The sequence below is a fragment of the Coffea arabica genome, chromosome 2e, assembly GCF_036785885.1.
Source record: "Coffea arabica cultivar ET-39 chromosome 2e, Coffea Arabica ET-39 HiFi, whole genome shotgun sequence".
Classification (NCBI taxonomy): domain Eukaryota; kingdom Viridiplantae; phylum Streptophyta; class Magnoliopsida; order Gentianales; family Rubiaceae; genus Coffea; species Coffea arabica.
Window position 1 is genome coordinate 71,599,918 of NC_092313.1, and position 14,240 is coordinate 71,614,157.

Genomic DNA, 14,240 nt, shown 5'->3' on the forward strand with positions numbered 1-14,240 from the left:
AACTGTTTCGATGATTAGATCTCTGCTTATTGTAAAAGTGAGCCTGAGGAATTTGTCATGTGACTATCCTCTACCCTGGATATCCGCGCTCTCGCGCTGCAATCGAATTTCGAACTCGAGTTTGCATTTTCTACATTTACCACTTTTTTTTTAAATTAATCATGCTTTTACAAAAAATAAATATTCTTCACATGGCCGTACTCATAGGCACTCGCTAGCTAAACTCAATAAAAAGAATAAAAAAAACCAGACCTTTTCTTGCATTAATTTGTGCATCTTTGAAATTGATAATTAAAAACTGAAACACAAATGAATTTAGTTTTAAAAGAGACAAATTATGAGGCGGTTTGGGCTGCCATTTTTTTTTGGAATTTTTGTAGAAAAATGTAGTGTAACGATTTAATGTATGTGAGGTAAAAAAATGGTTAGGAAATATGTGTACAAAAAGCGTAAAATTTTTTTTAGAGCAAAATAGAAAAGAAAAACGAACTCAAGCGCTTCAACTCCTTTTTGGCTGTTAATAAAATGATGGAGTGCCATAACTATTTTCAAGAATGCCAATATCATCTATCTAAAATACATGCATTTAATTTCTCAGATACCTAATCTTAACTATTAATCTGTATCAATTCATTGGTTCTTTTGTAATCCATGGTTTTTTTTATAAAAATTTTGTCTATGGAGACACTGTTCCTGTTCATAATCCCTTTTTTTTTTTTTAATAATAACAATATGGGGACAATGGGTAGCGTTGGAAGCCTACCCAGCAATACTAGAAAGTGAAAAAACAAAATACTGACTCGCAATTTGCCAAGCTTCAGGGGAGTTAAATGTAATTAATCAAAAAAAACATGGAGAAGTAGGAGCAGACAAAAATATCCGTTAACCTGAAAACCCGCCATATCCAATCAAAAAATTAGTATACCCGTTCCTATTATTTGATCGGATCAAAAGAGGGTCGGACACCCAGTTAGATGTGAGGCGGTTTAGGATCATATAATTAAAAACTCGTAGGGCATCCGACTCGCTCCGCATGTATATATATTATTTTTATACGCATACTATAAAATAATACGTTTAGAGTTAAATAAACAATTTCATTGAACAAATTGCATTACAAATATAGGATACTATAGTTTGTTTACGAGATTTATTTGTAGAGGTTATGATCTTATGTTTTTTAGAAAAGAGTTTAATTTATATAGAATATATAATTAAAAAAATGTGCTACTTGTTTTTAAATTTTTATTGATTTTGAATTCTTTAATTTTTTTTCTTGTATTCTCTTCACATGTTTGTTTCTTAGTAGGGGACTTTTTTTGAAAAAAATATTTATTAAATCTTAGATGAATATATAAAATATAAAGTAAAATTAATATAAATTAATATTTGTTTTTAAATAAAATAGGGTCGGATATTCATTGATCCGACCCTATTTTAGCGGGTATCCACTAATATACACAAGATAAAAATCGAGAAAATGGTCAAATTCATCCCTAAACTTTTTGTTAATGTCGATTTAATTCTTGATTTTTGTTTTCGGCCAATTTGATCCCAATTATTATGGTTTCAATTAATGATCTCTACGCCGTGCCACCACGAAAAATAGATCAAACTCCTAATTTATCAACTAAACAAGGGTATTTTAGGAACTTTTGATATGTCCTCCTTGCACCATCAATCTCCACCACCTGCCACCTCCCTCCTCCTCTCACCCTTCTTCTCCCACCTCTTTTGCTCCTCTCTCTGTTATGTCAGTCATCTCTATAAATTTTGCAACTAAGAATCGATCAGGAACAAGATGCGATACTTTGACTTCTGGGATAGAGAAGGGTGCGAAGAGGAGCCAATGATGGAGAGAGGGTAGAGTTTGGGAGGGATTTGAGGGCCAAGATATTCCAAAAACTAAGCAAAGAGACTCCCTTGGATTGGTGAAGCCGAAACCATATGATGCCCCAAATCTAGATGTTGGGTAAGTATCGGATCTGTTCTAGTGAAGATCTAGACATGATGAAGTATGTTGTTTTTTTGGTAATCATTAGGAATGATTTTGTTGATTAAGGTGGATCTAATCCAGTGATTCTCTACATACAAGTAGTAGTAGTAATTTGAGTTTTGTAAGCATTATATTATCAAAATCAAATATAGGACCAAAAATGGTGGATTGGATGGAGAGTGAAGAGTAAATTCTCTTTTTTTTTTTAAATTCATTTTTATCCTCCGTCCATGGAAGAAAAAGGGCATGTTCATATATGTAAAAACTGGAGGACTACTGGAGGCATGATTTGATGTATCACTTATACCCAAAGCTACGAAAAACTTTATTTTAATGTATCCATATTATTTTTGCAGTGTACAAGTTCAGCAAGGCCAAAATTTCCCAAGAAACTAACAAGGATTTCATGGCTTCGCCTAACACTCATCATCCACCACAACAAAAGTCATTTTGATGGCTGCTTGGGATAATCCTTTGATTCCTGCTTTGAACTTGGCATGGCTATAGCTGTGTAGGAGCAAGAAAGAGAGAAGCTTTTACTGCTATCTCTTTTGAAAAAGGAAGCCTCTTCTTCAATGTAAGAAGGATTGTGTTTTGGGCTGCTCAAGGACTAGTTAGTGGGCTGCAACAAAGATGATGGACATGATAGATGGAGGGAATGGAGAGGTCGGAGAAGAAGGGTAGGAGTAGAAGAGGGAGGTGGCTGGTAGGCCGTAGGAATTGATAATAGAGGGAGGAGATATCTAAAAGTTCCTAAAATACCCTGTTTAATTGGTCAACGTGGAGTTTGATCTATTTTCCGTGGTGGCGCTGCCGTAGAGATCCTTAATTGAAATCATAATATAAGTTTAGAGATCAAATTGACTGAAAACAAAAGTTAGGGATTAAATCGATATTAATAAAAAGTTTAGGGACGAATTTGACCATTTTCCCAATCAGAAAATGGCTAACCCATATGATGTGGGTCGAATTAGCTTAATGGTGAACGGGGCGGGCCCACCAACCGTGCCCACCCCTACTTAAACGGAGAAATACTTCTGAAGCCGCCAAATTCTAAACTAAGCCACAATACTGTCCATCCTGCGCGACGAACCCAATTGTCTTTTTGAATAAAAGCTTACTTTTACACTCTGATTTAGTTACTGAAGATTAATTACGTTAAGCTATGAGGGAAATCGTTACCATCCAGGTTGGGGGCTATGCGAACTTCATCGGTTCTCATTTTTGGAATTTTCAGGTAATTCTTTATCTTGTCAATTTGCTTCTGTTTTTGGGTTCTTTAAGTTCACAAATTATGAAATCCTAATGGGCTTATCTGTTTTTGTTTTTTGTTGTTTTTTTTTTATTGAAAAGGCTAATTTTTTTAACTAACATGGTTGAAGGGTGTAGAAAAAAATTAACTTAATAATGTTTTGAGTTTTAATGGTGCAAACTTTATTTCTCAAGGTGGGGTTTTGGAAAAGCATAGTAAGTAATTGATAAGTCGTTAAAGTTTCAAACTTTGACCATGAACCTTGTTGGGGGCAAGAAATCATGGTTCTTTCATTATGTGATATCTTAGTGGTTCATAAATGAGAAGCTGTTACCAGTGATGTTTGATATCTAGTAGACAAAAGCTACTTGGTGTGATGTTGAGAATAGATGGGTGAAGAAATGTATATTTTGATGAATACATGCGTTGAAGCTGATATTTGATCATGATTGATGATCTGGGGTAATGAGTAATCATGAACTTCGCCGATTTATGGTTGCTCTAGTGAACAGATGGGGTACTATTTTTTGCAAGTTTTTGGGATTATAGGTTGGTTTTGGGAAATGGTCAGATGGAACATTTGAATTTGAAGGAGCAAGTTGTGTCATTAGGTGTAGTACACGGTATGCTTCAGGGCTCATCAGTAGGATATGTTGTTTTTGTAATGGTACTTAGTCAATAGTTTGGGTGCTCTGGCATGGTTAACTTGATGGTTTATAGTTGATCAAAGGGTGCAAGATTTATTTACGTTTGGATCTCAAGCATTATACATGACCTGGTTGGAACTTTTCAACTATATGTGTGTGTATGTCTGTCTTCTTGGACATAGAGAGCTTATTTGACTGGTCACTATTTGGAGTGATGTAGGTTGTGGAGTAAATAAAAAAAAGGAAAAGAAAAACATTAACAAATAAGTTAAATGCACCATTTGCTGTTATGATTTGATAGAACATATTAAAGTTGATGCAACTGGTTATATCATAGAATGTTAATGGCACATTTTGACATTAAAATTTTTTTTTAGTTGTATTGGTTAACGTCTGTCAGTTTTACTGTAGAAGCTATGAAATCTTGGAATTGTTCTAATGGTTTGTGCAGACTTAGGTGGGATTTAGGAAGTAATAGAACTTTGATGCATCTCTTCTAGTAAAGCTTATTCCTTGTTGCCTGAAAAAAGAAAAGGTTATTCATTATTAGTTTGTTGATTTTCTCTTTTCTATTGAAACATATATATTTGGACTATAACCTACTTTAATCTCAAAAATTTTTAGGGGTAATGGAGATTTAGGGTGGGATTTAAATGATGAATAGAATTTGATGTGTTTCTTATTGGATCAGTATTAGTGTTGTCTTCTTCCTGAATCATGAAATTAGTTTCCTTTCCTTCTTGAAGGATGAATTGCTTGGTTTGGCTGATACTTCTGAGACTAATCCAGCATTCAAGAATCATGGTCTTAATATGGATGTTCTCTATCGAACTGGTGAAACACAGCAGGTGAATGTAGCTGAAATTTTTATGCTAGCACATTTTGGTTCAAGCACCTTCATATTCAAAATGCCTAGCTTTATACCACAAATTTCTTATTAGTTCTCATTTCTCTGGCAAAATCTTCTGATATTTATCATTCATGCTAATCACGTGCAGGGCATTTTAACATACACCCCTCGCCTGGTTTCAGTAGATTTTCAAGGTATATTATTTAATTGTGATGCTGATGGTCATTCATACTTACCTCTGTTTGGTCTAAGTTGTAGGACTATCTGATAGTGAATCGGGAATTTTTGTGAAGTCCTTATTCTGTGGCTTACACCTTACTTTCAGGGAATTAAACTAAAAGATATTAATTTCATGTCAATTATGTCTCTTTAAGCATAATTCATTGTGATTGAGATTGTTATTCAAATATGTGATTTGACAGGCTCACTTGGATCGATGAGTTCACGTGGAACCTTATACAACGAGGCTCCTTCTAGACCAATGGATGTTGTCTCATGGTAAGGGTTTGAGCTTAGATGCTTTATTTTGTTTTCTCTTAAGTTTTTTGTTGTATGAGCAATCTTTAAAGTGAATAGCTGTTTCACATTATGGTTTGTCTTTGATGACATTGCTTAAAAGATGATAAACTGATGAAAAAGGCACATTTTTACTTCCTCTTGCATATTGAACTGCGAGTGAAAAATGACTAGAATGTAGCTTTCCAGTGCTTGATTGTTATTTTTTATTTTACATGGTGTTGGTGAAGTGTAGAACTGCTACATTCATATGGGTTTCCATTTTTATACAGATAGCAACTTTAACAGTAGGATAACCTTGCAATTTGGAGTTGGACATTGTGTAAATGGATATGATCTTCGATGGTATTGCTACATAATAGTCATTTAACTAGTTTTTGGACTCTATTGAAATTTGAAACTCGGAAGCATTTGAAAATATGATCCTGAACTTTGACTGCTGCTCATCTCCCTTTCTTTCTAAGTAAAATTTTTTTTCTAAGATGAGTAGGTTAAAGACTGAATGTCTTCTCACCAATCTGCAGGAGTGGAAAAGTTACAACTCAGGCTTCCGCGCCTCTAAAGAAAAACCTGTTCCTTCAGAGTTTATATCAAGAAGAGCAGGAAAAGATGGATACAGTGAACGGATTTGACTCAGGGAAGAATGAATCTCAGAATGAAATCCAGGACAAGGACATTGTTGAATGTCTAGAAAATGGTGTTCAATATTGGACAGACTTTTCGAAAGTTCACTATCATCCACAGAGCTTATATGAACTAAATGGGCTGTGGATGGATGGTGAAGGGTTTGACAACTATGGAATTGGAAGGGATGCATTTGTTGGGGCCCGACATGGAGAAGAAATAAATGACAGGCTTCGTTTTTTCATTGAGGAGTGTGACCATATTCAGGTAAAAATCAAATGTATACTTTAGTTTAATTTCTGTTTTGGCAATATTTCCTATCTTCTTATTAACTATTGTATTGTCTGTCTTTCCTCATTGTGACGTAAAAGTGGTAAAGGGAATAAAGGATATGATTTGTCTGTGTCAAAACTTCAATTCAAGCTTGTGAGCTGGTACCTGGGTGTTGTTTTTGCTATCTGCGGGGGTTTAGTCCTTAAAGACAGTCCGCTGTTATGAGCAGAAAGTTGAAGAAATAACATCATAGTCGCATTGAACCCATTTAATATGTCCAAATCTTCACAGGAGGCATTTGTACAACATATCTTTAACTTTTTTGTGTTGATAGGATAATGTTCAAGGAGTCTGGCTTTGGTTGGACCTTTTGGAAGATTGTGATTTGTTCCAACAAATTAGGACTTATATCTAGTCGGTGTAAACCTTCATGTTCTTTTCTAATTAAACATTTCTTTAGATACTTATGCGACACAAAGGTATAATTAAGGGCTCATCCAGTAATTAGACTGCCTTCTCACTTTTGTATTGTGGAAATTCTGAAACAGTAGGATCCTTTTTCATAGTTACTTGGTCTGTCCAATGCAGGAAATTCCCATATTTGCTTTGGCCTTTAAACTCGAATGGGATGCAAATCGTCTGTCTCTGCCACACAACTTATGTTTCTTTCCTTTGCCTTTCTTTTGGGTCTATCAGCTATAATTTTTGACATTTCCCTTCTTGTCCTCAAGGAAAGGAGAATTAAGTTTACATTTTTCTTCTGTTTCTCTTTAAATTTAAAGCTTTAAATTTGGCACTTTGGTGCATGCTTTGAGCCTTAAAATTATGCTGCAACCTTGACAATCACAGTCGGTTATCATGTAAATATCTGCACTTTCAGGGGCAAAGATCCTTGACATGGATCTCACGGATCTTGCTATTATGCTTGTGCATTTTCTTCCTTTATTGGCAGAATGTCTTACTTCAATCTTCCATACCCTTCTGAATAGGGAATCCAATTTGTTGTTGATGACTCTGGAGGGTTTTCTGGTGTAGCTGCAGAGTTTCTGGAGAACATTGCAGATGATTACACCAACATCCCTGTATTACTATATTCAGCCCGCAATCCTCGCTTGCACATGACCACCAAAAGTCAGAAGCAGTCAATCTCTAGTAGTCTTCATGATGCAATTTCATTTTCAAGATTATCAACCTTCTGTAAACTGATCGTCCCTGTTGGACTACCCTCCCTGAGTAAAAGTGAGCAGTCCTCATTCCATAAAAGAGTTTTACTTATATGACCTGTTCTCTTATACTTGTCTCCTCATTCATATACATTTTGTGGAATACCAGATGATCCTCTTGAGCTCATTGGAGCTTATTTAAGAACTAAAAATCAGCGCAGTCTTTCTTTTATGGTTCTACCTCTTCTAGTTTAATAATGACATGAATGTCTGCAGAACTTTATATGTACTCTGCTTCTGTTAACGGCTGCCCAGTTGGTTAGTCAAATTCTAGAAAACTTGCATTGACTCTTCTGCCTGGAAAACTGTGAAGGTAAAGCTTCCAGGTATCTTTGCATAGACGATGAGAAGCCTTACCATTCCAGTGCAGTTTATGCCTCTGGCATGCACTCCATCAGCCTCCCTTTTCGAATGGAACCTATTGGGCCCACTACAGATCTGACCTGTGCGTCTGGTGCACTGGATATGAACGAGGTCATACATATGTTAGCTGGACAAGCAAGACAGAATATGGTCACTATTTTGGATGTCGCTATGCCAGCACCTTCTTTGATTGGTATGTTGGTCTGCCTGTTGAAATTTGACTTTTCTTAGTTGTTAATTTCTTTAGCTTTTTAAGTTTAATTCTTATGCATAGGGAACCAACTTGAGCAATCCTTGCTTGAAAATTTGGAACCTTTGACGCCTGAGATAGCTGAAAATGTTGAGGACTTGCAAGCAGTGGAGGCCATGTCAGTTCATGGAGTACTTGGGGCAGGTATTTGGCTGGTGTGCTTTAACTTATTTATCTTCGTCTTGTCAAACAAACATATGTGAATTAGTCTACCTTGCCTTAAGTTTGTCCATGTTGTGCTAGACTATACTGATATTTGAAAGCTGTGCAATCATTTCTCTTTCCTGTCTGGTTTCCTAAGAGGATGTTTGGACTATGGACTACTCAACAGCACACTTATCCACAGCATTTCAATGTGACAAGAATAGTAAATCATGAAGCTATATACAAGATTACAAGCAAATAAAGAAAAATTCTTAAACATGTCCAGCACGTAATATAAAAATTATGCCCTCCAATTTTATTTGATGAAATGTAGAGATTTCCAAGATCTCTAAATAAGATGCAGGTTTCTTTAGCTGTTTCTCCATTGCTATAAGCTGATAACTTCTTGTCATCCCAAGGATCATCTTCCTTTTCCCCACCTTTATTTGTACGCAAAACACATGTATCTGGAACTAGTTGGAAATTTGCAGCTAATCATTGATCTTAATTGTCTATTTAGATGAAAAAAGAAAAAAAAAAATTATCTAATCAGATGATTCAGATTTTAACCCATTATCAAAACTATTTAATTTTCCAATTTGGTTATAATATGCAGAGGTTTATATTGGAGTTTGTAAGCCTTTGCGAAGCCAATGAATGAAGGTCCGGTTGAGCTTTGTTACTCGTGGGATTCCAGAGTTGCTTAGAAGGCCTACCTACCCTTAGTGTAACCATAAAATAATTTAATTTATGCTTGAATGGACAAATTGTTGCAAGGAAACTAGCCAGTATATCATGAAGTTTCCATATATTTGAGGCCACGAACTGCATTAGCAAGAATGTTTAGACTACCAAGATGAAAGCATATTCTACTTGGACTCCTTGACGAGTAGTTAATAGCTGCTTTGTGGTTTGACGCTTAATCTGCTTCGTGGGAGAGAGAGTTACAGAGTCAGTTTGTTTAATTTTTATCTTTATTTTTGTTTCTTTTCTTTTTAGGAGTGCACGAAGCCACAGTTTCTGAGGTGAAAAGTGCTGTTCAGAATGCTTATGAAAAGGCACTGCAAAGACCCAGATTCTCACAGTTGTCTGTGTCTCGATGCCCTCTTCCCATTCCTCTGCCTTTTCCCTCAATCTTTGGAAACCTTGTTGGTCAACATGGCGAGCTGTTGGGAACCCCAATTTTAGGTTCTCCATCAAGGGGATCCCTTGATGTCCATTCCATTCCCATGGCAGCAAGATTACGTTCCAGCAGCGCTATTTTGCCATTTCTGGAAAGTAGATTGCACAATCTTCAAAGGTTTGGTATTCAGCGAGGAGCGCTTGGAGCCGGACTTCTTAGAAGTTGGGGTTTTGGCAAGGAGGAATTGGTAGATGCTGGAGAGGCACTGTCTAATATGGTCAGGACTTTGAGTCCCTATTCTGAAGAATCATCCGAGTCAGATTAAGTGGCTTAGGATTTTCAGGCCCTTTGTGAATGTTTCTCTAGTTTGTGAAGTTAAATAGATTTTCTTCACTGCTTTCACAATTTGAACTTGTTTTAAGTTCATTGCCCAAAAGGAGGAAGCAAAAAAAAAAAAAAAGGGATTTCTAGGTTACCGCTTGTTTTATGAAATCTTGAGTTGATCATTAGCCAAATCTTTAGCAGACTAGGAAAAACAGTAGCCTCAAGTATCAACTGGCGTGAAGTGGTATTGACTGTTTAACCTTTGAGGTGGTTGAACCAATGCAGAAATTAGGTTTCCATGTGCTTACTTTCGTGAACAATTATCTGAAGGTGTTTTGGCATGTTTCAAAGACTAGAGAGCCAATAACTTAGTAATTCCGATAACTAGAGATGCAACTGAGAGAAAAGATATGCATCTCTAAATGGCTTTGCAGGAACGTACAAGTCATACTGAGACCAGATTATATATCAATGGAGCAAGGAAAGACTGCCAGCTGAGCCAGGCCTTTTCTTTTCCATTACAATGCAGCAAGCTAAATGGACTCGGGGGTTACTTGCCTACAATTACCATTGAGATTGTCACCACCAAAGCCAACCTCATTCCATCTGCGGTTGATTGGGGGAATGTCTCCAGCAAATACCAAAAGAAATGGAGGCAAGGCTCTAAGGCCGTAGATCCTCTATTCTCTCTGAACTTTCATTCATTCTTCAATCATCTGAGTGTGTTGAAACTTAGTCCATTTAGCCAATTCAATCACCATAACACCTGAATGGATGAGCAGCTAAAGTTGAATTAGGACCTCGACAATAATGTGGCATTGCATTGTTCTATAAGAGGTTCATCTTAGGCTTGTCTGGACAATAGTCACAATACCAATGTAAGCTAGATAAAGAATTGCCACGGGACGTCCACAGAAGTAACTAATACAAGACCATATATGTGCATCTTAGAAGGAAAGACACGGGTAAGGCCATCTTGATCTAGATAGATAATTTTACCAGTATTTGTGACCCTTATAGTAATTCTGCATGGTGTCAATTGTAGGCATGCATTTAAGCAAACTTGTAAAAACTACAGCACGCAAGTGGCTTTGATCAATAAAAAGATCATGCTGAAAGACTTTGAATGCATATAGCACTTCATCTTTGTTGAAATAACACGGGTTCCTGCCGGAGAAGACTCAGGAGAATTTCGTCTGTGACCAGAAGTTGGCAGTGAAAATTTGAGTTAAGTTTACATGGCAATATTCTGGTGATCCCACGGTTGCTGAGGCAAGATTTATCCTCCAAAGTTTTGAGATATCGCTGACCAAGATAACATCAGAATTGAGGTAGATTACTCTTTCCAGACAAGGCTCAAGAAGGTAAACCAAGTAATTTCTTGCATAATTAAGTGGTTGTTCATGTGTTTTTTTTTTTTCACAGAGGAGGACCTCTTGTCCTTTACAATATCAGGACTGAAGTAGTATGCCTTGTATTTCAGTGATGGCAAAATCCATTTAAGAGGAGACTGAAGAAGAGGATTTGTATCAGAATATATGAAATGGAAAAAGATGTTTTCAAGTATGGAATGAATAGCAGCAATCGTAGCAAAGAATGTACTGATTACCAGGGTCATGGCTCTATGAACAAGAGAGGGGTTACATGCTACTTGAGTTGGACGATTTGTGTCTAAGGGGTTGCTGCTGAACAAAGTTGCAGACGAACATTCATTGTTTTCTTGTATATTCTTGAATAGCAGCGGTTTATTGTAGCAAAATTGTTCAAAGTACAGCTGATTTCTTTATGTGATGAAATGAGATGATCTATTAGCTTCATACTAAAGCGGCAAACTTGATGATTGCCATAATTTTGATATGCATTTCTTAACAAGTTTATGCAAATTTTCCAACATAGTTCAGTAAATTAATCAGCTAATTTGCAATTGAATTGGAGCCAGACGAAGACACAAGGGCAGATGGACAATGGACAGTGGACTTGGTTGTGGGGAGGGTAACTTAGCAGCTAGTAGTAAGGTTGAAACATCGGGTGTGTGTATAAAGTAACAAACTGTAGGATGTAACACCCAGCGGGATCCTGACATGCATTACCAACACTTCCTGATAACATTCATCTGCATGAAACCAAAGCCAGTAAAAAAAAAAAAAGAAACAAGTGGTTTTGACTTCAGTTTTTAACCGAATTTCCTGTTAACTAGTCAAAAGAGATTGTCACAATGGTCAAATGCTTAGGTAACTCTTTATCTCTGTATCACTGGTGCAGGCAGTGCATGCAAACATGGTTGTACTTCTTGACCTTAACTGCAGTAATTAAATACTTTTTAAACTTTTTGCCAATGTATCTGAGGCATTAGCTGGGAACTTTTCAACAACCCAATCTTAGCAAAACAGAGAGAAAATATGCAGTTATTGGTTACAATGATTGGCCATACAAGTCATACTGAGACCAGATTATGTCAAGTGGGCAAGGCTTGCCAGAGTCCAGCCTGATCCAGGGCTTGCCTTTTCCACTCCAATGCAACAGGCTAACTGGACCAGGATGCAGTTGCCTACAATTACCACTCAGATTATCACCACCAAGGCCATGCTGATTCCATCTGTGGTCGATTGGTGCAATTTCTCCTGCAAATACCAAAAGAAATGGAGGCAATGATCCAAGATCATAGATTCTCTGATTTCTTTGAATCTCCATCCATCTTTCAATCATCTTTGTGTATTTAAACTTTCTCCACTTGACCAAGTCAATCACCATTACACCTGGGAAAAAGTCATCAGCAGCTCAAATTAGCACGTAGTCAACTTTCAGAGCCTCCCCTTTTTAACAATGCCATATGTTCAGGTAACTGTTTTAAACTTAGAAGCAAGTCCTCAAAGAATATTTTATGCAAGTCCTCTAGAGTCTTTGCAGAGTTCTTCTACATTGAGAGTTTCCACCCAAGACTGATGTAGAATTACGATAAAAAATAAGGGATAACTGTGGAAAAAACCCCAATAGCATATATGGTGGTGCATTGTGAATGAAACTTATAGTACACTACCAACTCAAGACAGAATTAGAAGAAAAATGGGGGAAAAAAAATTAAAGAGACACTACTGTTTTATTTATCCACCATAAATACCTGCACTTAAGCAAAGGAGAAAACTTGGAACAATAACGACATGCATTAAAGTCTGCACCTCAGGTGTCATTGTCTTAACAGGCTTAAAGATAAAGTAAACAGAATAAAGAAAAAAGTAACAAAACTTGACATTTCACCTGTATTGAAGTAACAGGGTTTCCGGCCAGAGAAGACTCTGGAGAATTTCTTCTGTGACCAGAAGTTGGGAGTGAAATACTTTGTGAAGTTTGCATGGCAATATTCAGGTGATCCCAAAGTTGCTGATCCAAGACTTGTCCTCCATAGTTTTGATATATCATCAACCAAAACTACATCAGAGTCAAGATATATGACTCTTTCCACACAAGGCTCAAGAAGATGAGCCAAGTAATTTCTTGCATAATTCAGTGGCTGTTCAAGAGTTTCTCTTATAGTGGATGATATCTTGTTCTGTACCGTTTCAGGGTTAAAATAGTATGCCTTGAAATTCAAGGATGGAAAAATATCTCTAATAAGGGTTTGAAGATGATGATCAGAATCCGAATGTATGAAATGGAAAAAAATGTTTTGTGGGCAGAAAGCATTCTGCAGAATGGAATTAACAGCAGCAACTGTGCCACGGAGGAATTGAGTATCAAGAGTCATTACTAAATGAATAAGAGAAGGATTGCATACTGCCACTTGCATGGGATGATGGCCATGATTGATCATCATCAAAGAATTGCTGCTGAAAGTGGAAGACAAGCATTTGTTGTTTTCTCCGTTGTTGAATGGCACCGACTTCCTGTAGGAAAACTGCAGGTGGGGAACTGAATTTTTCTGGGAAATGATTGAAAATGAGGTTGATCTTATGGCTTCTGCAGGAGGAGATGATTGAAAAGATGGACAAAATAGGATGATCCCGATTGAAATGGTCACTAAATTGGCAACCTTGACGATTGCCAACATTTTCTTTATCAGAAAATCTTGGTGTCTATTTCTTCTAGACCTATATCAGAAACAGAAAATGTTTCAAGAAATCAATCAATCTTCAAAAAAAAAAAAAGAACACAAGCTACAAATTAGAGACTGCTTCTCAACGTTCTTTTCTTCTTGATCCAATTTTCAATCTTTCTAAGGTGATCGATCATATATAACTCAACAAAAACAGATACTACTACACACAGACATATGTGGAGTGGTGGAGTCCTTACTAGGGGATGAATTGACTTAGATATCTGAGTCTTTACCTTTTAAATTCTTGACAATTTCTCGCCCCACTGACAAGGTGAGAAATAGTGGAAATGTGGAATGCCAAAACTAACCGTTATTTAAGATGTGTCCATCCCAACAGACATTTTTTAATTGATCACAAATGCATATATATATATATTAATAAAAAAACTGAATTCTATTTCAAAATGCCTTAACATTAAACAAGTTCTTTAATAGAGTATTTAAGTTGACTTAAATGTCATCTGCAAATCTTAGCAGCCTTAAAACCACTTTGTCATAAGTTGATCCAGATTGACATTAAATTTTCCGTCATAAATTCGAAATTTCTTAACAATTGTGAGAT

General features: G+C 36.5%; 2 protein-coding genes and 1 pseudogene across 4 annotated transcripts; 1 reads left to right on the top strand and 2 right to left on the bottom strand.

Moving 5' to 3' along the window:
- The first annotated feature begins 1,624 nt into the window (after positions 1-1,624).
- On the top strand, positions 1,625-9,892 carry LOC113732930 (uncharacterized). Of its 2 annotated transcripts, XM_072080931.1 has the most exons (10): positions 1,625-1,972; positions 2,353-3,233; positions 4,642-4,743; positions 4,894-4,939; positions 5,168-5,243; positions 5,786-6,152; positions 7,148-7,397; positions 7,695-7,937; positions 8,019-8,138; positions 9,138-9,892. In XM_072080931.1, exons 2-10 carry the CDS (start codon positions 3,162-3,164, stop codon positions 9,584-9,586), a joined length of 1,725 nt encoding a protein of 574 aa, XP_071937032.1. In that variant the 5' UTR covers positions 1,625-1,972; positions 2,353-3,161; the 3' UTR covers positions 9,587-9,892. The 2 variants fall into 2 exon arrangements, with proteins under 2 accessions (XP_071937032.1, XP_027114786.1); XM_027258985.2 differs by lacking the exon at positions 1,625-1,972 and having other exon boundaries at positions 2,319-3,233.
- A 688-nt stretch (positions 9,893-10,580) lies between these two features.
- Positions 10,581-11,694, bottom strand: LOC140036451 (probable galacturonosyltransferase-like 7; annotated as a pseudogene).
- A 107-nt stretch (positions 11,695-11,801) lies between these two features.
- On the bottom strand, positions 11,802-14,006 carry LOC113732931 (probable galacturonosyltransferase-like 6). 2 transcript variants are annotated; one of them, XM_027258986.2, is made up of 3 exons: positions 13,912-14,006; positions 12,841-13,670; positions 11,802-12,341 (listed from the first exon to the last, which is right to left on the bottom strand). In XM_027258986.2, exons 2-3 carry the CDS (start codon positions 13,628-13,630, stop codon positions 11,998-12,000), a joined length of 1,134 nt encoding a protein of 377 aa, XP_027114787.1. In that variant the 5' UTR covers positions 13,631-13,670; positions 13,912-14,006; the 3' UTR covers positions 11,802-11,997. The 2 variants fall into 2 exon arrangements, with proteins under 2 accessions (XP_027114787.1, XP_071937033.1); XM_072080932.1 differs by having other exon boundaries at positions 13,876-13,935.
- Positions 14,007-14,240: the final 234 nt, after the last annotated feature.